Source organism: Tyto alba, unplaced genomic scaffold (assembly GCF_018691265.1).
Source record: "Tyto alba isolate M040663 unplaced genomic scaffold, T.alba_DEE_v4.0 Super-Scaffold_2, whole genome shotgun sequence".
Classification (NCBI taxonomy): domain Eukaryota; kingdom Metazoa; phylum Chordata; class Aves; order Strigiformes; family Tytonidae; genus Tyto; species Tyto alba.
In genome coordinates, this window is record NW_024881282.1 from 19,020,520 (window position 1) to 19,044,752 (window position 24,233).

The 24,233-nt window shown below is 38.0% G+C and overlaps 1 protein-coding gene across 1 annotated transcript in view; it reads left to right on the plus strand.

Moving 5' to 3' along the window:
* Positions 1-24,233, plus strand: part of RNF17 (ring finger protein 17) — a 54,192-nt gene that overhangs the window by 25,182 nt on the left and 4,777 nt on the right. The window contains exons 20-33 of the mRNA XM_042793429.1: positions 1,362-1,482; positions 2,220-2,337; positions 5,530-5,751; positions 6,691-6,841; positions 7,975-8,093; positions 8,874-8,964; positions 9,808-9,923; positions 10,244-10,551; positions 11,774-11,937; positions 12,743-12,862; positions 13,909-13,989; positions 14,673-14,809; positions 14,943-14,967; positions 19,293-19,403. Of these exons, the coding sequence (XP_042649363.1) occupies positions 1,362-1,482; positions 2,220-2,337; positions 5,530-5,751; positions 6,691-6,841; positions 7,975-8,093; positions 8,874-8,964; positions 9,808-9,923; positions 10,244-10,551; positions 11,774-11,937; positions 12,743-12,862; positions 13,909-13,989; positions 14,673-14,809; positions 14,943-14,967; positions 19,293-19,403 (1,884 nt within the window). The remainder of the gene's footprint in view (positions 1-1,361; positions 1,483-2,219; positions 2,338-5,529; positions 5,752-6,690; positions 6,842-7,974; positions 8,094-8,873; positions 8,965-9,807; positions 9,924-10,243; positions 10,552-11,773; positions 11,938-12,742; positions 12,863-13,908; positions 13,990-14,672; positions 14,810-14,942; positions 14,968-19,292; positions 19,404-24,233) is intronic.

Genomic DNA, 24,233 nt, shown 5'->3' on the forward strand with positions numbered 1-24,233 from the left:
TAAAGGAAAAGGTGGTAAAGAGTTACGGATACAGATGGGTATGTGACCGCTAGGGAATGGTCTAACAAAACTTGAACCCCTCAGTTACTCTCAAATTTTAACATTCTTATGTCATATATAGGTTATGGTGAAACACTCTGGCAAGGTGTTTACATGTGAAGTTTGTGTAAGAAATAACAAGTTCCTGTTGCTGTTTGCTTTAATGCAAGTAATAGAAAAATCAGCAGACTTGAGTCTGCTTATGTGTTGCTGTGGTTTCAAATCTTTTCTATTTAAAAAAAAATAAGGATTTAAAATTCTTTGAAACATGAATGAACACAAAATTGCAAAATCAAGCATTCAGAAGTTAAGAGTATCAGAAGTGAGGTTGCTTGTGCAGCTCTATCCTATTGAATGTAAGCATTGGTAAGTCTTCACATGTGATCTCATACTGCATTGCCTCAAATGTAAGTCGATTGTTTAAGAGATTTGAATCAGGCTGTTACAAGAGAAGTCAAACTTTTTCCAGTCTGTTAATAGTTCGTTAATGGACTTGGACGGTGCAGAAATCTTGGCCAAGACTGTAATGAGCAGTGCTTAATGTTGTTCTTGTCATCCACAGCCCTTTCTTTTAATGGTTATTTAACCTGTCAGTCAGTCTTATTTTCATATTTCTGACTGCCTGTGTCCTGTGAATATCTGCACAAAACATTCTTATTTCTATTGTCTATTTCCTTTCTCTCCCTTTTCCCTCATCTGTGTTACTCTTCTTTCATTTGGTGTAATAAACAAGAAGGAAGAAACAATAACATTCACAGTTAATTTAAAATTGAGCCATAGTGTAGCCACCAAAGTTTGCAATAAAAATGCTAAACAAAAATTCTTTCAATTGAAGTACTTCATCTCACCTGATTTCCTGTGTGTCTCTTCTTTTATGTCTCCTAATAAATACCTTTCAAAACTTTGGCAGGAATTTTCTGACATGGGTACTGTGGTGTGTCTCTGTTTAGCCCTTCAGATCTCTACAGTGGTATAGTCATGTTAATCTTAGATACTTTGAGTCTGTGTTATTACATCATAAACAAAACAGGACAAAGGCTTTCTTTATCACCTCTCTGCAGTAATTTTTCCTGATCTCTTCACCAGTTCTATGCCTGACCATAAAGGGAGGCAATGAGAAGTAAGCTCTTTCTATTTCAGCAAGAAGATATCTGAATTTGAGGTTCATGCTCAGCTGCCACCAGGGGGGGTGGAAATCATCTTAAATCAGTGGTCATGCTGCCTTGCTGTCCTGCACGAGCACAAAGCAAAGCCTGTGATTTGGCTGTAATGAGATGGTCTTTATATGTGATAGTATATACATAATTTGAATTATTCTTTAGGCAATAAGGTGCAGGCTGGCTTGCATTGGGCCCTATAAAGGGGCAAAGGAGTGGAACAGAGAAGCCAAGGAAAGATTTGAAGAAATGACTGAAGAAAAACTTATGTTTTGCTCAGTTGTTGGTAAGTTATCAAGATTGTATTCATTTATATTCAAATATTACTAAATTGACTCAAATGTAGAAACATGCACTTCCACATTTTAAATAGTATTTATTTGAAATGCCTGTGTTCATACTGGCAACATGTAACCTGGAGTGAGAATATCTAAACATTAATTAACTGGAGAAGACATAACAGATACAACTTCTGACAAAACCTCTGTTTATGTCTTCTTAGGGACTACACCAGCATTAAGTGATATAAGTATCCTGGTTTGTTGAGATGAGCTTGTTTCCAAAAGTGCTAGCTATCCTTGGCTCTTCCTGCCTTTGTTGATAGCTGGGAGTGTGAGCACTGCTGCTCTAAAACATTGCCAAAAAAAATAATTTCAGATAACACATATATTCCTTAGTAGGATTTTTCTCAATATCATTTATTGTTAATATGCAGCTACTTATTTTTCAACACCTGTGGAATGGTGGTTCAGAGCCCATCTAATAAATTAAATAACATATAGCAGTTGGTTTCTTTGTACAAAAATATTTTGTAATTATTGGTGTATTTTAAGTTAATTTTATAGATATGTGCAAAGCTAAGCCTCTACATATTGCTAATGTTCAGAATCAAATATTTTATAAATCAAATGTAATTTTACAAAATTGTGTCTTTTAGTACCATTTGCTGTGCCTCCAAAATCATAAATAGTCTTTATACTGTCGTTGATTGGCACTAATTATGTTTATATTATTCATTCACAGAAATTTTAGATGGTAACATCTTATCTATTGAACTTTTTGACTCCTCTACTGATCATGGAAGAAACTTTAGTATTAACTGCCAGCTAGTTAAAGAAGACCTAGCCTCCTACATACCTGGGTAAATACACTGTGCACAACTTAAAGTATTTGGATATAGTGAATTGTGTAACAGAGTTACTGGCTTTAGTATGTCACTTCCAGTGGCTGGAATTTACAACATTTGTGATAAATTAATTACAAATCACATTCACCAACTGACATTAGTTACAGAGTGTAACGTAACTCTGCAGTTTGGCATAGTTGAAGTCCAAAACTAAATCTTGACAACATAGTGTATTGAAATTGTAATTGATTCAAAAGTTGGAAATTAAATATTTGCATCATACTTGTAGTGTGCTTAAGTGCCAAATCTTCCCAAACTGGTTATCATGAAGGTTCCCCTTCTCTTGTAGTAAGAAAAGAAGTATCGCTTTTGTGTGTTTAACCTGCATCTAAGGTGAGTCAAGTCTTCAGAAGGTCTGTTACTAGGAAACAAATACTCAGATCACCAGCTATGACAGTGACAGACGGAAGAGTTGGGAAGCCTGCTGAGGGAGATGAAGCTGATAAGGAGATAACACTGCTGCATTTAATTTGTTGGCTTTTTAAAAAGATAATCTATGGGCTGTATTCATGAAAATCAGTCATTACTCTTTCATTAATAGTTTTTGAATACTGGTGAAAGTAAAAAGATTGTTATATTCCTGATTTGCTTTTTTTCAGGAGGAAGGGAAGAAGTGGATTTTCATCTCTTAGCTCAGAGATGTAACTAAATCCTAGTAACACTTTTTTTATACTGGTCACAATTTTTAGTAATATTTTTGTTAAGTTAAGCAGCTTTATTTAAACGTGAACAGCTGAACTGTTTTGTTACTCTCATCTAGGGTATTTTGTTGTCTTGCAGCTATACTTAGATGCCTGCTTGTGGCCTGCAAACAAGCGGGTATATTACTTTAATATAAGTTTCTGTGTAACACTGAAAACTTTAATGTAGGTTTTTTTGGTTGCTCACTCCTTTCTTTCGTTGGACTAGGTAGAAAATATAAGAAACAGGAGCAAAAAACATCAAAATAAGGACAGGGAAATCACTGAGTACTGTTGTGAGCAAAACAGACTTAATTTAACGTAATTTATTACTAATTAGCATAGGTAGTAATTTATAATAACATCAATTACCCTTCCCCTTTCCCAGGCTCAAGTTTACACCAAGCACCTCTCCTCACCCTCCTACACTCAGGTTACACCCAGTCCCTTCAGTGGGGCAGTAGGTGGTGCAGGAGGTTGGGGTCAGCAGTGGTTTCTCCCTGCTGCTTCTAACTTCTTGCTCTTTTCTTCTTGTGCTCCAGCGTGGGCCCTCTACCAGCCTCAGTCCCTTCAGGAGTGTGCCTCCTCCCCCCACAAAACACTTTCTGCTTTTCTGAGCTTGGTATTCCCTATGTTATTTCTCTTCTGTTGCCTTCTCTCTCTCCCACATGTTTTCTGCCCTTCATTAAATTGGAGGTGCCACCAGTTCCACTGAAGGGCTCAGCTGTGTCCTGTGGAGGGTCTGTTGCAGGGACAGCAGAAATGGGCTGTGTCTTCCATGGGGCAGCACCTGGCCTCTTCTTTCAGAGGTCACCCCTGCAGCCCCACTCCACAGCTATGAACACCTTGCTGTTTACGCCCAGTGCACCATGTCTTTTAGTTGGAATGATGTTTCCATGGAGGGGGGAGTTGTTTGGGGGGGGATTTGGAGGGGTTTTGATTGCTTTTTTTTCCAGTGTGTGTAGGTCTCTAGCCCTCCAGAGCTCATTTGTCACACTTCCTCTCTGAATTTTTCATTTGTGAAGGTGGATGTCTGCAAAAAGGCAAGAGGCTGGTGAATAATTTAAACCTAGTTTAGGTCATTTAGAATCATATTTGAGTTATGATTACCCTTTACTGTTTAGTGCTGTTGAGGGATAGCCAGGCCAGCTCTATACTAGGATAAGACAGTATAAGCAGGAGAGCACAGCATTTCATTGAAGCTGACTTGCTGACAAGCAGACATTGGTAACCTTACCTTTGCATTGGGATAGAAAGTAGTCCATACAGAATTCCAGGAAGAAACGTTGGAGTCTGAACTTCATTCCAAATTGGGTTTTCTTATGGATCTGCAATGGTAATGCTATACTGGAGTTACTGGAGAGGGGGTTGCAAAACATGTAACATGTATTTCACTTGGGAGAGCTCTCCATGGCAGATTTCATAGTTCAGACTAGTTATACACAAGGTAAATGTATTTATGAGCTATGGTGTTCATTTCCATTTTCCTGCAAGTTAGCTGTTCTACCCAGCAGTTTCCAATACTTGTATCAGGAAAGTTTGCATAAATAATTGTGTAGCTGTGTATGGTGGATGATTCAGTACTTCATGGAATTTTCTCTCGGGCAGAGCAGTTTGTTTCCTTCCCGTGAAGGAAAAGACGGGTGGTAGATCTCTGAAAACATAAAAGAATTTATTTCTGAAGGCCCTGAAATGGCCAACAGTCAAAGTCATGGTTGCTGTCTCCTTTAGTCAGTGATTTTTAAAAGAAGCCAGTTCTTTTGCATTAGCAGGTTTTTTTTCAACCTACAATCTCTTACATCTCTAGTGGGTACAATTCATGCAGACTTGTACTAAGCTGGACTGTAGCTCAAAATATGTATTAGCCAACTCTTGATTGCTGGTGGGCTTTATTCTATCCAGTTCACACAATATAAACAAGTTTTCATCAAGATATTATCATGACCATACTTCTTTCAGGAATAGTGCTAGCACTAGTTGTGTTGCATTTCTATCCCCAGGGAATGGTAAATGCTTCACTAGTTAATATTCTTCACTTTTGAAAGGAATGTTTACACATCTTAGAAGCTGATTGTTACATCTTTCACTCAGAGGCAACATCGATTTCTGGAAACATGATACTAGTAATCTCATGTCTTTTAAGCCATACACAAATAGTCATTCGGCAGCCCATTTGTGTCAGGTTTGGTTTTCTGCTGGCAGCCTATATTGTGTAGTGCTTTCCTCTGTCAGTAGAACGTGCAAGGATACCTCCTGAAGGAGAATAAAAAGAAGTTACTATCCTGAGTGTTTCAGAAGTAGCGTTTAGAAATGTTTGTCGGATTTTTTTCTGCTTTTCTAAGTTACTCGTTATTCACTCTTCACACTGAATGCCTGTCATGTTGAACTGTGATTGATTATTGAGCTCTTTTTCACTTTGTTTAAAATGTTTAAACTTTCCATTCTAATTAATTTGTGCTCTTTACAGGTACACTGCAAGTACTGCTGTAAGGCCCAGTGAAATATGGGATGTTCCTCTAGAAGAAATTCCTGAAACCTCGGAAGTCTTAAATCCTATAGACATGAAATCTGTGGATGAAGGAGATTTCAAATCACTTTCTAAGAAAGAGCTACAAGTGAGAATTAGTCATGTTGTGTCTCCTAGCAAAATTTTTATACAGTGGATGTCATCAGAAAGTATACTGAAAAGGTACTGAAATTTAAAGAACTTTTCTCAAGGCATTCTTATTGCAAGCTGGTGAAGTATAGTTAGAACAAGCTCTGGTTAGGGTTGCATTTGGCACAGAATACACTTTTGAATGCTATTGACTTACCTTGCATTATTGAGGAAGGTATAGGAACAGAAGGCAGATTGGCACTATATTGTGGTTCATTAAATAGTTGTGATTTCAAATGAAGTACATAAACTAACTCCTATTTCAAATCAGTTTTAATGTAGTAAATATTGGGGACTGATAAATGCAACCCTCTCCGGAAAGGTTAAATCTTTCTGCTCGCTCTTTCCTCCTCCCCATTATTGTTAAATAATAGCAGTATCCTGAGTCATAGAATTTCAAGTTAATTTCTTTCAACATGAACCTACTATGCTGTTAGAAAAGTTTGAAAGCAATTTCTAGACATACTGTATCAACCTTCCTTTGGTAGATATTTAGGTAGCATTTAGGTAATAGTGTGTACTGTTTGAAGACAGTTAAATGGAAACATTGCATAGTGCAAGTTGCTTATTGTCTGCCTCTTATTTCTCCTTTCTTTCATCTTTTTACCTTCTTGCATGTAGCTACACAGAGCCCCTTTGAATTAGTCATGACACTAAATAAGTAACACACTCTCAAGTTGTTGAGAAAAGATAGTGCATCTTTCAAATAATGCTGTACAGAAGAGTCAGGATCACTCAGATTAGTTCTGTTTAAGAAAAATGGTAGTTTTACAGAATTCTAATCATACTAGATGTGTTTTGAAGCCCCATTTCACATATTTCTAATGCATTATGAAGAAAAACTAAAACACTGTGTCTCATAAACATTTACTAAACTTTACTGTATGCTAGTTAAGCAGTAACCGACTAAATAAATCCTTCATTCACTGGATAAAATTTTACCACTAGAAAAATGGTTTCTTTACACGTTAGTTTACAGGAGAAGATGGCTACAACCTACAAAGAATCCCAGCCCCAGTCCGTGAAGTGGGAAAGTAGTATGCACTGTGCTGTTTACGTATGTGATTTGAAACAGTGGCAGAGAGGTCAAATAAGCAGGATTGTCTCTGAAACAAGTGCAGAGGTAAACCTCCTATCGTAAGGGGGTTCATACTTTTATTTCTAAAGTTTATAAGCATTAATTAAAATAATGTCAAATCTTCACTACTTCTGTGTTAATTTTTTCTCATACAGCTTTTTGCTTTGTCGAGAGTTTAAGTTCCATTGTACATTGCTGCAAACAAGATTAATGTCTCATCAAAGCTCAGATGCTTTTAGCAGGGATCCTGGTAGTTGAGGAAGTCTCATGAGGTTGACTTTGTGTATGTTTACACTACACTTTGCAACAAGGCATGGAATCCCAAGCTATAGCCTAGCAGTTTATCTTACATTCCAGAAGCTATGTGAGCCTGAGGGTCACATTAATTCAAACTTAATGATCCTTGCTAAAAGATGGAGCCAGTTGAACTGAGTGCAACACCACAGGAACACGTGGTTCTGCTGTTGCTTGAATCCCAAACTGATGGTGATGCACTGCGCCGTGTGGGTGTAACATTTTCCACAGTAACTTCTCACATGGTGCTATTTTAAGCATGTGTTTTGTTGCACTCATTTGAAAAAGAGTAAGGAGAATCAAGTGACATTTTGTAAATAGGTAATTACTTGCCTCAAAAGTAAGAATGGCTTTTTAATCATAGATAATCCAGGACTGGATTACTGTTGGTTCTCTCCACCATCATCAGATTATGCTCGTGGGTCTTGTTAGTAGGAAACAGAAGTGGGACTTCCTATACTTCTGGTTTGCATCATCTGCTTTCAAAGACTAAGAGGCCTCAAACAGCTATTTAACCACGTCAGAATCAAGAGCATAAAGAAAAAAGGGCTGGAGGGGAACTATTTCAGTGTTTCTAGGTTTACAAATTTAAATGCACTAACATAACTGAATCACAGGAGAAAAAATTTTCTTACTCAAGAAAGCATCTGTAAAGTTGTTTGACTACCTTTGAACATATTTATGTGTTTTGTCCTCTCAGTATGCTGTGGTAGCCATTTGTATTGCGTTACAAAGTACTTCAGTGCAAAGGCCATTCATTGAATCCTGGTAGTGCTTGTTTGAATTTGTTTACCTATTCAGGCATTCTTGGAATTCTCATTCGTTATGGTTAACAAAAAGAGAGATTTTTTTTTCTGTTTCATTGTGTTTCTTGTCTGTAACAGGTATTACTTTATGATTCTGGAGCTGAAAAAACAGTGGATATCAGCTGTCTAAGAAAACTTGAGGAAAATATGAAGATAATTAGGACATTAGCAATAGAATGTTCCTTGGCAGATATAAGGTAGCCTTTTGCTTATACTGAATAGCAGTATTAGAAACCTAATAATGACATAACTTAATATTTTCCTGTGTTAGCACTGATTGACTGAAGTTCGGATGTGATTTGCTTTTTGAATAAAGAAGAAATGGGATGGCTGGTTTAGTTTCTTTTTTTTTTTTTCCTGAGGGTTATGCTAGATACCAGCAGATCAGGAAGTGTACTATAGAAATAAAGAATATTTATATGATGAATTGTAAAATACTGGACAGATGATAGAGGTTTTTGTTATTTTACTGAATGCTTTTTTCCTTGGCTCAGAATTTGAGATGAATCAGATCTCATTAAAATGTACACGAAGTCTCTCTTTTCTAGACTGTAGAAAAGAGGGAGAACCAGGGTATTCCCCTGTGCATTTGGTTATGTGCTGTCTATACTGTGAAGAAAAAATAATCATGTTTGTAATACCCATTCCCTGAATGAATATAAAAAGCCTAATTTGCAGATGAAGTATGGATTTTCCTTTGTTCTGCTAAGACAGGTGACATACTTTTGAAACACATGATCCTCCTCATTTTGAAGTTTTGGGGTTGTATTTTTTAATTCTTCCTGTCATATAGATCCAGAGATGAATAACCATTTATTTTTATTGTTGACTGTAATGGAAATTGGTTTTTTTCCTGACAGTTCAGGCAGTTTAAAAAAAAAAAAATTAAAATCTCAGTAAAGGGAAGGGGTTGTGGTTAAATTCAGGAGATGCCAACTTCTCTTGTACTAAAGGAGATTATAATTGTTCTGCGTTAGGCCAACAGGTGGAAGCACGCAGTGGACAGCAACAGTGTGTGAATGTTTATCCTATTACCTAACGGGGGCACAGGTGAAAATAATCATACAGGTTTGTAATCAAAACCAGTGGTGTTTGTAAAATTTATGTCAGGTTGTCTGTTAATTTATTTTTTTTTTATATTTTTACTCTTCAGAAAGTCCTGAGTGGAACTTGCTTAGATCGCTGTTTGCTGTAAGGGAAAAGATGCTTTTTCTTTTTCCTACTTTACTTTTGTTAGTCACTGGAGCATTAGAGCAGTTTGGCTACCGAGTGTGGAAAGAACAGAGTCTTAGATGTATTTCGTTACTGAAGAATAATATTTATATCTTTGGGATCACTGGATGCTGACAGCCTTTATGGGCAAATGAGCAAGATACTCATGTTCTTGATGAGAATGATTTCAGCAGCTACTATATTGGTTTTCAAGCCTCAGAAACTGAAAGAATGAGTCCAATGCTGTATGAACATCAGTAGTAATTGATTTTCTCCGCTGGTAAAGAAAACACAATTATTATGAGGGATTGATTTGTTTAGTGTCTGTTGGTGTCTGCCAGTTAGGTTTTACAGTGTGTCTGGAAATAAAAGCACTGATGAGCAAAGGTATTTATGGGTGGGTTTAAAGCTCCTGCTGGAGGAAGACAAGTGTTTGGCAGTTCATTTTAATAAAACAGCTAAGGGAAGAAGCCCGGTTTTCTTTTTATAACAGTTGGTGAAATTATGGGAACTGTGACATGGATTAAATAAATTTTGTGTTTTCTGATGTGTACATCAGTTGTTCAATGACACCTGATTTGTAGTCAGTACCAATAAAATAAAAAATATGCCTGTGGTTTAGAGGAAATGCATATAATGTAATATGTTATATATGTTACGTACATACAGTATGTTGTCCAGCTGTCTCATTTTTTCCAGGAAAGCGATGTGGCTTGTGCATTGCCTGTGAAAATTCTTTGCAGAGATGAAACAGGACAACTGATTGATATTTCAGAACACCTTATTAAAAAGGGTTTGGCTTTTAGAAACAGAAGGTTTGGACACTTCTCTTTTATGTTATTTCAGACTCTCATATTCACATCATGATAAGCTAATACGTAAAACAAAAATTTAGATTGTCCTCTACAACATATGTAGCAACAGAACTCCAGTCTTAGTGAACTTACTTGAGTATAACATTATTAATTGTATCCATTGCATGTTTCAGATCTCTTAAGTTTGTAGATGAGATTTTTGACAGTATTTTAACAAGCATTTGCCATCTTTTTTTTTTTTACTTCTATTATTTTATTCTTTTGCACTTTTAAAGTTCTTTGCAGCTAATATGTTGACATGATTTGATTGAATCTGCTAGAACACAGAAAGCAGATGTGGCTTGCTCAGTCTCCAAGGAACATCTTAAAGTACATTTAGAGCAAGAGAACACACAACTGGATGGTTGTAATTCTGAAACTGCATGTGCAAGAAACAGCGCTGCTCCAGAGGAAAACATTACTGTCTCGGAAAGTGAACAAAACCCATGCAAAACAGATAAGTCACTGCTTCAGTCAGGAACAGTTGAAATATATAAATCCCCCATTATACCTGAGATGAAAAATTTTCAAGCTGTAGTAAGTTGCATTGGACGTGATGGAACTATTTATATAATACCAAAATCATTTGGTAAGATTACATGGAAGAAAATATGTCCATGACTCTGATAGCTTTGGTGTATCAGTATATACCAGATGTGTGTTCTAGTACACATGTTCTGTTCCAGAGCACAGTTGTGGAAGATTGTTGTGGGGGAGGATTGCTGCTGGGAGGTGATGGGGCCTTTGGTGTGGGGTTGAGGGGTGTATGACTGTGCACCCCTTACCATGCAGCGCTGGGGAGAGGTTCTGCAGCTTCCCAGGAGCAGGTGCCCTGTCCTCAAATCTGTCAGAATTGCCTCCCCTACCCTTCCACCCTCCCAAGAAATGAGAAAACCACAAGCACTTAGACATGTGACTGGCCTCTCTAGGCAGTATTGGGTAAAGCAGCAAGTGCTTTAGTTTATAATATTCAGATTGCGATACATTTTACTAATAATAACAAACTGAAGATTCAGTTCTAAAGATTCTTGGAAGTTACCCTGTTTCTAAAATACTACTAGATTTTTTTTCTTTCAGTGTGAGCTCAGTACCCAGTATCCTTGGGCTCTATTTATACTGTGATAGAGTCTGTATCTTGTAATATTTTCTGTTTGTACTGTTTGAAAGAGGTACATTGTCATCTGACAGATGCAGTGTCAGTCTTTGGTACCATGACAGTATATTGTGCTTTAGAGAAATGTTTCCATATGAGAGCATTAAATTTCTTTTCTTTTTTTTTCCACTCTACAAATACAGTTAATTATTAGATCATATTATCAGATTCAAAGTACAGTACCCCACTTGTCCAAGACTCTATTGTTCTTGCACTTGTTGCTGCAGACTATACCCGTAGCAGAAGGTGGCCTTCTGGACGCCTGTTTTGTTTTGTTTCATGGTGTTCTACCACTGTTTCTAGGAATCTGTTGTCTTGTTTGTGGAGAGGCTCTTGTATTAGTACTGCCAAGGTGTCAATTGCAAAATTTATAGACAGTTCTCCGAGATGAGAATCCAGAATTACTAATGGTTTCAGTTACTAATGGTAACAGTTGGAAATGCAGTTTACTTTTTGTTTTAAGTAGTAACTTGTTTGCATATACTAGATGTTCAACATACGTATTACATGAGTGTTGGAAAATATTTTTTGGAGTAGCACATGTATTTTATTTTTATACACATCTTAATCTGAATCTGCTAGTTTTTAGTGATTGAAATAATTTGCACCAATATGTTATAGACTATACAGAATTTACTTCTCTTATTCTTCCCCCCAGAAATTGAACTAAACAAATTGATGACTGAAATACAAAGTAATTTCAAATGCCTTGGTCTTCTGGAGCCCTACTGCTGGAAAAAGGGAGAAGCTTGTGTTGTAAGAGGATCAGATACCATGTGGTATCGAGGTAAAGTTGTAGAACTCGGTGGTACTACTCTCCAGGTAAGCTTGATTATATGGTGTGCGTGTGTGTGCATGAACGTGTGCACATGTATGTTTAAAATAGAAAATAAAATAATCTAATCCTCTAAAATCTATGATCACACCCTTTTTCGTTCAGCTGACCTGACTGTCCAGATGCTCATTCTGCTTAAAAGTGTGATAACTTCTGATTTTTACAATTATTTTAAAGATTAATTCTGTCTACCTACTTCAGTTGTCACAATTTTTCCCGTAGTTTTCCTGGTGTTGATAAATGTTAAGTAAAAAGCTACCCTTGATCACCTGTAAGTAACCCCCTTTCAGGTTTTTGATTCTTTTGTTGTTGTTCCAATATGCAGAATGCTTTGAAAATACTTAGGTTCAGCTACCCCTTACCCTATTCCCACTGAAAAAGTAGTGACTGTCTGGTTTGAGTTCTTTCTGCTGCACAGGTGTAGAGCTACTTTTCCTAATCAGCAGTTAATGTTATCTAAACTCCAAAGTCCGCTCGTGCTTTTTGAATGTAGATTTGCAAGTGTGACATTTTGCTGGTTCACAATTTTTTTATTTCTTTCCATTTTAAACTGCTGTAGATCATTACACAAAATGTTAGGATGTCTTGCGAGGGAAGTTTAGAAACAACTTCTAATCTGCCCTATCAGTTTTTTAATCCTTTCCTTCATTTCCACTTTATCATATCACCTGTTTATCGGCAAACCATTATTTTTTCCTCCAGAAAGATGAATGCTGTAAATGTATGCTTTCTCTTATTAAACTTTAATTAAAAGACAGGAATTATTTCAGGGAAGCTTTTCTTTTCATGTAGGTACAGTACATAGACCGTGGTTGGGTAGAGAGGATTCCTCAGTGTCATCTGTATCCAACTACGTTGTATACTGGTATTCCTCCATTTTGCATACCATGTCAGCTCTACAAGACAGTACCAGTAAGTAATGGTAAATTTGAAGACATTTTAGTAGGTAGTTACTCAAATCGATAGACTATTTAGTCATGCAAATGTTGAGACTAGTTGCTAGTATTTTTTCTTGCCTATGACGACAGAGAATAGCCGATGAGGATTGTTTCAGCAAGGCAGCCTTTTATCAGGAACTGCCAGATTGCTTTATGAAGTGACCATGCTTCAGAAGCAGCTGTCATTGGAATTACATCTTTGTGAGACAGGACACTTCAGTAGTTGGCAGGATGATACTCTCAAGTTCTAGTGCATTCTGCAGTAGCAGCAACAAGAAGTAAGGCCTGGATTTCTTAATGCAAAATGGCCAGAAAATTGTAAATCTTCAAGTCCAGCAGAAGTGTTTCAATCATTCTGAACTTAGCTGTGTAGGAAACAATCTGTTATGCTAAACTAATACAAGTGAATTGTTTAGGGGTTTTTGTTAGTAAGTAATTGATAGGTAAATAACATCTTCACATATCATTGAATCTTACTCAGATTTGAATGACGCATTTAGTAAATGTGAATTACTGAAATTATTATCTTACTTTTAAACTTATTTTTAAAGAGAACCTTATTGCTGAAAGCAATTCAACTGAAAGATTAAGACAGACAGGTTTATAAGCCTGCAGGTTGGGACACAAACAGATATTGCAGGGAATAAATGAAATATTTAAAGTATCCTGTGTTTTCTCTTGTCTGTTAAATTATCTTTGAGTGTAATTCGGTATCTTTGGATTATGCTTAGTGTAACTGCACACGTACATTATTATGTATATCATAAAGGTTAGACTTGACAAGCAGCATCTCTTTCTAAGCCACTTAAAGATCTGAAAATTGCTGGTCAGCTTTGTCACACAGGAAGTTTTAGTGTACCAAATAGCAGATAATGTTGAAGTGTAGACAAATCAAACTCATGATGTGTGTTTTCAGATAAACTTTTCAGTGATAGTCACGTATTTTCATCTGTGTTAAGAATAGTAGGAGTGTTACTTGTCAGCATCTAATGTGGGGGTTTCTTGCTTTTCACCAAACAGATTGGAAATTTTTGGCAGCAGGATGCAATAGATTGCCTTCAAGAGATACTTATAAATGAAGAGGTTGAAATACATGTTCAGGTAGGTTAATTTATTCATAGATGTGGAATGAGGCTTACTTTTTGTTTTCCTTTTTTTTTTTTTCTTTTAAATTGCATTAAGAATATTAGGTGAAGGAATATAGCAGAAATGTATTTCTCAGACAAAACAAAATTCCAAACTAAATTTATTTCTCCTATGACCTTTATTATAGTTTTCATGCCTTAAATACGTCCCTTAGAGGTATTAATATTTTTTGGTCCTGTTTATATTCTGTGTTGTCATTCTGACAAGCAACCTACAAACAGCATAAATTCTTCTAAATTCAATTTTATGTTACTAAAATTTGGCATAATTAAGTATGGACATTCCTAAATTAATATTTAACATTATAGGGAAACACATAATCTATATTGTCTGAAAACCTGCAGTTTCTGATAATTTAATTTCTAATGATAAATGGTGAAAGAGAAGGGTTTATTGCTGAGGTGTAACATGGTATAACGTTTCAGTGTTAGACAGAGTAGTCAGTGCTGCCATTCCAGAGACAGATAAATTCCTATCTGTGTCATAACTGATGTTAATAGCCATCATTACTGGTTTTGTATCTGTGATGAATGAGCATGGTGCATATAGTAATGACAGGTTTGAATTTCCTGGTCACTATTTCTAAAACCTCAGTCATGCTATTACTGTTATAATCTTCTTTTGTCTTCTGTAAATAGGAATTACCAGGTCACCCATGGGGCAAATTGTCGATCAAGCTGTATTTTGGTGGAATGTCGCTTTCTTCTTTCATGGCATTCCAGAAGTACTGTGTTGCTGAAGATTGTCAGGACATACAAAAGCTGGTGAGATTTGTGTGTGTGTGTCTTTTGCTGTTGTAATTCTGACATTAAAAAGATTGCTCAGTTGCTTGTTGTGGCCTTTGATTTGTTACTGCTTTTTATATATCTGTACCATTTTGTGATGTAAACAGCAATAAGACTATTAAGTACACAGCTGTGTAGCATAACAAGTGTAGGTATGATGTGTTGATAAAATTGTATGGAATAGAGAATTGCTAGAAGTTTGTTCTTGGACTCCTTGCTGAAAAGAGTATTTCGCATTTCTGTTTAAAGTCCAGTTAGTTTTTGTGTTCCTCTGTAACTTGATAGGAATAGGGTAATACTTTTATCACTTGAAGGGATTAGTTAATCATAGAAATACATCGCAAAGATGGAGGTGTTCAGAAGCAAAGTGAATCAAGTGTTTCAACATAAACTTAGTGATTTCTGAGTGAGTTACTTAAGTTCTTCATGCCAAGTGTCTGGGATATTCATCTCGTGTTCTTTAGAGGATTGAAATTTTCACCAAACTATATTGTCTTAACACAAAAAATTACATAAGTAATTCTGCTGTTTTTTTTTTTTCTTGAAATCAGAGGATCATGTTTATTTAAATAACTAAGGCTTTGTTGTTGTGTTTTTCTCTTAATTCTGTTTAAGCCTGACAATGTATTTTTCTTTCCAACATGAGTGTCTGCTTCAGAAAGTAATTTTACCATACAGAGTACACTGCTGTCACTGCTGATGTGAGTCTTGGCATGTATGCCAGTGGACTTCGATGCAGTTAGGAAAGTATCTCAGTGTATATTAGAACTGAGTAACCATGGAAAATGTAATTGTAAATTAGTTTCTTGTTGCATTTTCATACAGTCAGCACATGACACAACTTTCAGCAAACTGAAGATGGATCTTGAAATGAGATTGTACCCTTAAAACAAAAATAAATTTGGAAAACAAAATTAAAACCATGTACGAAGGTTGTAAGCAAGAAGCATTCAAAAAGCCTGGATTGCTTGCCACAAGCATATAGCAATAAGCAGATCCATTCCAGGAATAAGTGGTTCAGAACAATTCGTAAGAAAATTAATACTGGAGGTCTTCAGTTGTGTACCAGAAAAGGACCAAGGCCTCCAGAGCTCAGGCTGGTTCCAGGAGCAGAGCCTTGGGAACAGCAGAAGTGGGAAGCACGCCACTCCCTCTGAACATTCATTTAAACATCATCAGCTCTGGGTTTAGCTGTAGAGGCTAAGCAGCCATCCTCACAAGCCAACTGATACACTGCACTGACTAATGGATACTATTATTATATAAAGTATAGCCATTATATATGTTATTATTTTATAGTTTTTTAACTTTATTTCGTTGCTTCAATTTTGTGTTTTCAGGTAAGTAATCTTATAAGAACTTTATTCTGTTCTGTGAGTGTTGTAATTCTTTTAACAGTCGTATTGAGCTGCTTATGCCGAGCCCACCTACACCTGTGTCTTGCTTCGGAGTGTATTACTTTCTTTTGAGATACATTTCTGTTGAGTTGCACGGGTGAGTTTAAGAGCTGGTCTTTGTTACCGTATGACAATCCTAGCTTAGTCCTTAGCCAGAAAATTCCCTAGTAGGCAGTAGGATATTGGAGAGTACACCAGAACCCCAAGTATGGTGAGCTTACAGCAGTGAATCTTATTCTAGCTGTATGTGTACGTGTATGCGTGTTTGTGTGTATACACATATATGCACTTGCGTACTTACCTATATATCCAAGACGATTATACTGTGGTATTTTTTGATTTGGCTTTTTAGGAGATGGGGAGTGTTTGTTTCTTGGTTTTGTTTGTCTCTCTACCACTGAGGCAGAACACAGTAGCCAGGTGCTGCTTTGTGCTCATATATTCAGATGTGGGGGGACTATGAACTTGCTTCATTTGAGTCAAGTTTTTAATGTCTTCATTCTGAGATCGGGCTTAACTAACAACATAATTTTTAGAATTACTTTTTCTTCAGCAGTTGACTGCAGACCATTTCCAGCTGTCTGAACCAAAATCCATTCAAAATGCCTTATACAGACTATTTCTGTACTTAACTGCATTGCATATCAGCCACTTTACAGTGAGGTACTTGAAGTCTCCAGATTTTAAGATCATAATCTGAGTGAACACTTGGCCAGACTGTTCCATCTTAATCCACCCCTGGAAATGCCAGTGCAGATTTTTTTTAAGTCTATTCGTTTAGGTCAGGGGAGAGATGTGCTTCAGACTGCTGCTGACATGTTAGCCACATTAATTCAATTAACACTTACCTTCTGGTGGCAGCAAAGACAGTGCTGAAAAGACTTCATGCAGAGCTGTTTTTGATGTTACTGACTTGTCATCTGAACTCTCAGCATTGCCAGGAGCTGTTCAGCCTGCCAGCAATTCCCCCACTTCTAAATAGGCGGTTAATTTCCTCTAAACCCAGTCATCTGTATGACTAAAAGACCTGCAAGATACCCTAAGCAGTTGTTTCCTTGTTAGGAATTTATCAGGACAAGCCCGGATGAAGGATGAGAGTGTCAAATGACTGTGGACATATGCTGACAGCCAGCCATGTGGGTTGGAGGTCAGCTGTGTGGGTCACGAGTCCCAGCATCTCTGACACCAAGACCTGTTTTGTCACTGATGTTTGCAATAAGACTAGTTGAAAAGCTTCCTGCAAACACCTAGATAGAAAGCTCCTTCTGCTTTCCTTTTGTCAATGAGAGTAAAGCCTAAGATACCCTGCCTGTTTCAGAGAAAAACAGGATCTGAGACTTGCCAGTCTTCACTTTGTTCTTCATCATCCTAAAGATGTCTTTAGTGCCTCACACTACTGGGTGGGCTCATGGAGGCTGCTCATAAACAAAGCTTTGCATGTGGTAGAGAAGGAAGTACAACATAACACACTGCACTGCAGCCTACCATTTACCTAATTTGGGTTAAATTCTTCATGCTGAAAAGCACTCTTGTGTTGCCTTAAGCATACAGTATTTATGTGATGTTTATCTATTAAAAATACATAATTTCTGTAATGGTTTTACAGGTATAATAAGAAATGTAAGCCATATTTAGATTTTTAAATAATGGGCACAAAGACAGAAGGGATGAGGAACAACTGTTTGAAATAGGTAACTCCTGAAGCTGTCTTGGTAGAACATCTTTTTGGTATCAGTATTTGCAACTGGACTGTCTGTGCCAATATGTGCTAGATCTAGCAGTAACCAATCTACTGACAGTAAGAAAAGTCTGTTAACATTAACAATATAATTGTGAATGCAGTTTTCTTTCAAGGACACACACAATAGCTGACTAAGATACCCAGCTTAGCTACGTGCAGTGCTCAGTTGGGAATGAGCTGGAATTCTAAGTGGAATTTTTAGAGCCAGGTGTAGTCAGGTGGCCTGTCAAAATGTTCCTGATTGTTTTGCAGAAATCTGACATTTAGTTTGTATCAGTGATGATTGATGTATGTATCAATGATACATTTAGACTTCCTTTCTTTACGTGTATTTATCAAGATTGATTTTTTTTCTTTTTAATCTTAGGAATACATACTTTCAATGGAAAAGCTGTTTTTTCCTAGTTAAGTGTGAGGAGCATAATGTTTTTTTTGTAATCTATCCTATGTCAGATCATGCATGAGGAAGAAGGGGTCAGAATTTATTGCTTTATTTTGCAGTTACATAGACGGTTGCTTCCACTTTTCTTTTTGTTCTGGGCATAATGAAAACTGTTCATCAAGTAGATGTGTAAAACTAATGTATTTTAGAGAAATTGTACTTTTTATTATGTATCATACTAAAGTAAAAGAGAGAATAGGAGCTGTATTCATGACCTATGATCCATCTGAGCTATGTGCTATACATCCTTACAAAGGTATAATTTAATGCATCAAGACTGATTTTGCCATGAATCAAATGAGTTAATGGCATGTAGAACTCAGACTATAAAATACATGGTTCTAGAAGATGACACATCAGAGCGTGCTGTGCTACTGAGACAATATGTATCTATACTTTGAAAAATTTGCTATCGTTTTGAAAGAGTGTTGATTCTGGTGGCTAAGGAGTTAAATTATCCTTTGGTGTTCTCTTAAGGGATAACTTGCTCTGGCAAATTGCAGCAACATTGGGCATAGCATTCAGGTTAATCTGTACCAATTAATTGCTATTTATTTTAGTTTTTCTTTCAAAATATTTACTCGTTCAAGGGAATTCATATTCAATGCATTCCTGAATTAACAGTAATCAAATTAGCAAGTCAGTATGTTCGGACCATGTCAAAGATATGCTCTTTATATTTTAAAAGTGTTAATTAACTAGTTCTTTTACCGTTCAGCTAAAGCTTTCTTAAAAACCTAGTAAGTATTGAAAGGAAATGTTGATTAATATTTTTTTCATCAAGGACACACTGTTTACATTATTTGATAACCCCTTTGAAGCAGAAAGCATACCAAAGCTAGTTTTCATTTTGTTACTAGACGTGGTGCTTGACTAAGTCTGTCTTGGTCTAGGAGGTACTTGAAGGAGAAGTTCCTGTTTTGCTGTCGTACATGTTGCCACCACTGCCTATGCCAGGAGAGACCTTTCCTGTCAGAGTTACCCATTTGGTGTCCCCTAAGGAGGTATGTTTTGTAAACATCTCATATATGTTGCAGACAGGAAATGTTGCAGTCCCATCATGCTGGTGAAAAGGAAATTGTGGCTAACAATTTTAGATAACATAAAAAAGTATTAGTAAGGTTGCAGAATGCTACTGAATTATTGATGCAGATGGTTGTGCAGTGCAACTATCTGAATGAACTCCTATTTGAAATACCCTCTTGGGTCGGGGCAGAGAAATAAATACTGACCAATTCCCAAAAAAAAAAAAAAATAATTTTAAGACTACAATAGTGCGGTCTGGTACTTACCTTGTATAAGAAGAAAATAGGTCATTGGATTTTAATAGGTCATTGGCAGAACAATAATGATTTATCTCTTTATTGTCCAAAAATTAAATTACTGAAACGTTGTATAGTAATATGAACATTTGTTGGGTGTTAGTTGTATTTTACTGTCTTTGGTCAATGATTGATCATTGATTTTTCTGTAAACCTACACAGCTTCCCTCTAGTAGTCTCCCAGGAAAAAAGCAGAATGTAGTGTTCATTGATCAGATAAATTTTTCCTATATGGACTTCAGATTTTGAATTATGAAATAGGAGGAGAGGAGGCAGTGGGAAACTGATTGTGTTACAAAATATAACGCTTTCTAAGTGGAATGATTTATATTGTGTTTGTTGTGTGGTAAATCTGTAAACCTAATAACAGGTTTTGTAGTACTGAAGTGTTTGCTTTAAGTTCAGCATCATGGTCTAATAAAAATTCACTTGAGTATACATATCTTAAAAAAAACCCTGATGTATAGTGTACATATCCATTAGTACATTGTATAGTGTACATTATTGATTTTTCAAGTAGGCAGTAATGAAGTTGCAACAGGAAGTCTGAGGGCAATCAAGACAGACTTCTGGGCCTTGGGATGACTGGTTAAGGGATCAGGAGCACAGGTAGTGTTCTCTGTCCTTCCAGTTGGAGGGAATGATGTTGGAAGAAACAGGAAGAACCTGTGTGTCAATACCTGGCTCTGAGCCTGGTGTCGCTGACAGAATTTTGAGTTTTTTGATCACGGATCGGTCTACATGACACCAGGCCTGCTGGCAACAGATGGGGTACACCTGTGTCAAAGGGGGAAAAGGATCTTTGTGCAGGACTTAGGGCTCACTGAAAGAGCCTTAAACTAGATTTGGAGGGGAGAAAGGGATAAAACCAGGCTCAATAGAGATAAGCCTGGGGGGCAGCATGCCAGTGTTTGAGGGACGGTGTGCCAGTAAGGTCCTTCAGTCTGCCATCTCAGTGGACGTAGGGGATGGAGATCCATGCAGCAGCAAAGACACAAGGGTTATTGATGTGTTAGAAACTGTAGAAGCACCTGAGACTAATCACATAGGAATTAGGGCTTCTCCCCCCAGAAAGGTGGCAGGATGAGTAGCCTAACTGAAGTGCATCTACACCAGTGCACACAGCATGGGCAACAAACAGGAGGAGCTGGAAGCCACTGTGCAGCAGGAAAACTGTGATACAGTTGCCATCACAGAAACATGGTGAGATGACTTGCACAACTGGAGTGCTGCAATGGATGGCTGGTAAACTCTTCAGAAGGGACAGTCAAGGAAGGAGAGGTGTTGTGGTAGCCCTGTATGTTACGGAGTTTTCTGACTGTCCAGAGCTTGATGATGGTGACAATAGAGTTGAGTGTTAATGGGTAAGAATCAGGGGGAGGGAAGGCCAACAAGGTAGATAATCACAGTGGGAGTCTTATAGACCACCCAACCAGGATGAAGAGGCAGATTAAATATTCTATAAACAGCTGGAAGAAGTCTCAAGATTGCTAGCCCTTGTTCTTGTGGGATACTTTAACTTACCAGATGTCTGCAGGAAATACAATACAGCAGAGGAAGCGGTCTAGGAGGTTCCTGGAGTGTGTGGAAGATAACTTCCTGACACAGGTGGTGAGAGAGCCAGCTAGGGAAGGTGCCCCACTGGACCTGTTTGCAAACAGAGAACTTGTGGGTGATGGGATGGTTGGTGGCTGTCTTGGGCATAGCGATCACAAAATGATGGAGTTTTTGATTATTGGAGAAGTAAGGAGGGGGTTAGCAGAACTGCTACTTTGGACTTCTGGAGGGCAGACTTTAGCCTGTTTAGGAGTCTGGTTGACAGAGTCCCTTGGGAGGCCATCCTGAAGGGCAGAGAAGTCCAAGAAGGCTGGGCATTCTTCAAGAAGGAAATCTTAGAGGTACAGGAGCAGGCCGTTCCCATGTGCCAAAAGATGGGTCGGCAGGAAGAAGACTGACCTGGCTGAATGGAGAGCTTTGGCTAGAACTCAGAAGAAAAAAAAAAGAGTTTATGGTCTTTGGAAAAAGGGGCAGACAACTCAGGAGGACAAGGATGTCGTGACATTATGCAAGGAGAAAATTAGAAAGGCCAAAGCCCAACTAGAGCTTAATCTGGCTACTGCCTTAAAAGACAGTAAAAAATGTTTCTATAAATATATTAGCAACAAAAGGAGGGCTAAGGGAATCTCCATCCTTCACTGGATGCAGGGGGAAACATAGTGACAAAGGATAAGGAAAAGGCTGAGGTACTTAATGCCTTCTTTGTCTCAGTCTTTAACAGTAGGACCAGTTCTCGGGGCACCCAGCCCCACTGAGCTGGAAGACAGGAGTGAAGAGCAGAAGGAAGCCCCCCATAATCCAAGGGGAAATGGTTAGCAACATGCTATACCACTTAGCCACATACAAGTCTATAGAGCCAGATGGGAACCTGATCTCCTATGGCAAGGTGACTCAGTGGTTGAGGGAAAGGCTGTGGATGTTGTTTACCTGGACCTTAATAAAGCTTTTGACACCATTTCCCCCATCATTCTCCTGGAGAAACTGGCTGATCATGGCTTGGACGGGCGTACCCTTTGCTGGGTAAAAAACTGGCTGGATGGCTGGGCCCAAAGAGTCGTGGTGAATGCAGTTAAATCCACTTGGCAACCGGTCACAAGTGGTGTTCCCCAGGGCTCAGTATTGGGGCCAGTTCTGTGTAGTATCTTTATCAGTGATCTGGACAAGGGGATCAAGTGCATCCTCAGTAAGTTTGCAGACAACACCAAGTTGGGTGGGGGGGTTGATCTGCTTCAGGTTAGAAGGGCTCTATAGAGGGATCTGGACAGGCTGGATCGATGGGCTGAGGCCAACTCTATGAGATTCAACAAGACTCAATGCCGGGTCCTGCACTCGGGTCACAACAACCCCATGCAATGCTACAGGCTTGGGGAAGAGTGGCTGGAAAGCTGCCCAGCAGAAAAGGACCTGGGGGTGTCGGTCAACAGCCGACTGAATATGAGCCAGCAGTGTGCCCAGGTGGCCAAGAAGGCCAGTAGCATCCTGGCTTGTATCAGAAATAGCGTGGCCACCAGGATTAGGGAAGGGATTGTCCCTCTGTACTTGGCACTGGTGAGGCTGCACCTCAAATCCTGTGTTCAGTTTTGGGCCCCTCACTACAAGAAAGACATTGAGGCGCTGGAGCGTGTCCAGAGAAGGGCAACGAAGCTGGTGAAGGGTCCGGAGAACAAGTCTTGTGAGGAGCAGCTGAGGGAACTGAGGTTGTTTAGTCTGGAGAAAAGGCTGCACCAGGGGAGGTTTAGTTTGGATATTAGGAAATATTTCCTTACTGAAAGGCTTATGTTCTGGTTTCGGCTGGGATAGAGTTAATTTTCTTCCTAGTAGCTGGTACAGTGCTGTGATTTGGATTTAGTGTGAGAATAATGTTGGTAACACACTGATGTTTTAGTTGTTCCTAAGTAGCACCTGTCCAAAGTTCAGGAGTTTTCAGTTTCCCATGCTCTGCCAGCGAGGGGATGCACAAGAATCTGGGAAGGAACTTGGCCAGGACAGCTGACCTAAACTAGCTGAAGGCATATTCCATACCATAGAATGTCATGCTCAGTATATAAACTGTGGGGAGTTGGCCAGGAGGGTGGATCACTGCTCAGGCATTGGTCAGCAGGTGGTGAACAATTGCAGTGTGCATCACTTGTCTTTCCTTGGGTTTTGTTTCTCTTTTTCTTCTATTCCTTTTCATTACAAATATCATCATAATCATCATTATTATTAGTAGTAGTAATAATAATTTAATTTTAGTTATTAAGTTGTTCTTATCTCAACCTGTGAGTTTTACTTTTTTTTCCAATTCTCTTCCCCACCCCACTGGGAGTGGGGAGGAGTGAGAGAGCAGCTGCCTGGTACTTAGTTGCTGGCTGGGGTTAAACCATGACACTTACAAGCTTTGGAACAGGCTGCCCAGGGAAGTGGTTGAGTCACTGTCCCTGGAGTTATTTAAAAGATGTGTAGATGTGGTGCTTGGGGACATGGTTTAGTGGTGGACTTGGCAGTGTTAGGTTTATGGTTGGACTCCATGATCTTAAGGGTCTTTTCCAACTTAAAGAATTCTGTAACTCTCTAATATACAACTGTCTTGACTAAATACAAGATGGAAGTGTTTGGGTAGCTTAGAAAAGGGATTTTCTTAAATTATGTATTCTGCTTCCTCTCTTACAGGAGAAACTTTATAATGAATGTTTTTTTGGTTCCTTTTGTGCAGATGATTTGAGCTCTTGGTTTTGGTCATGGTATGTAACTGTAAACAATAGATCTGCTCAGGACTCCTATAGATTTAAATAGCAGTTGCATGATAGAGTTACAGCTTGATTATATTGTGTACAAATTAGAAAAAGAAAATTAGTTTTCTTCCTGGCTAGTGAATTATATTGCTGAGTTTATAAAAAAAAAAAAATAACCTATTCATTCATTTTCTTGGACTACCAGTAGAATATCACCATGTTCTGAACTGTCTGTTTTTAA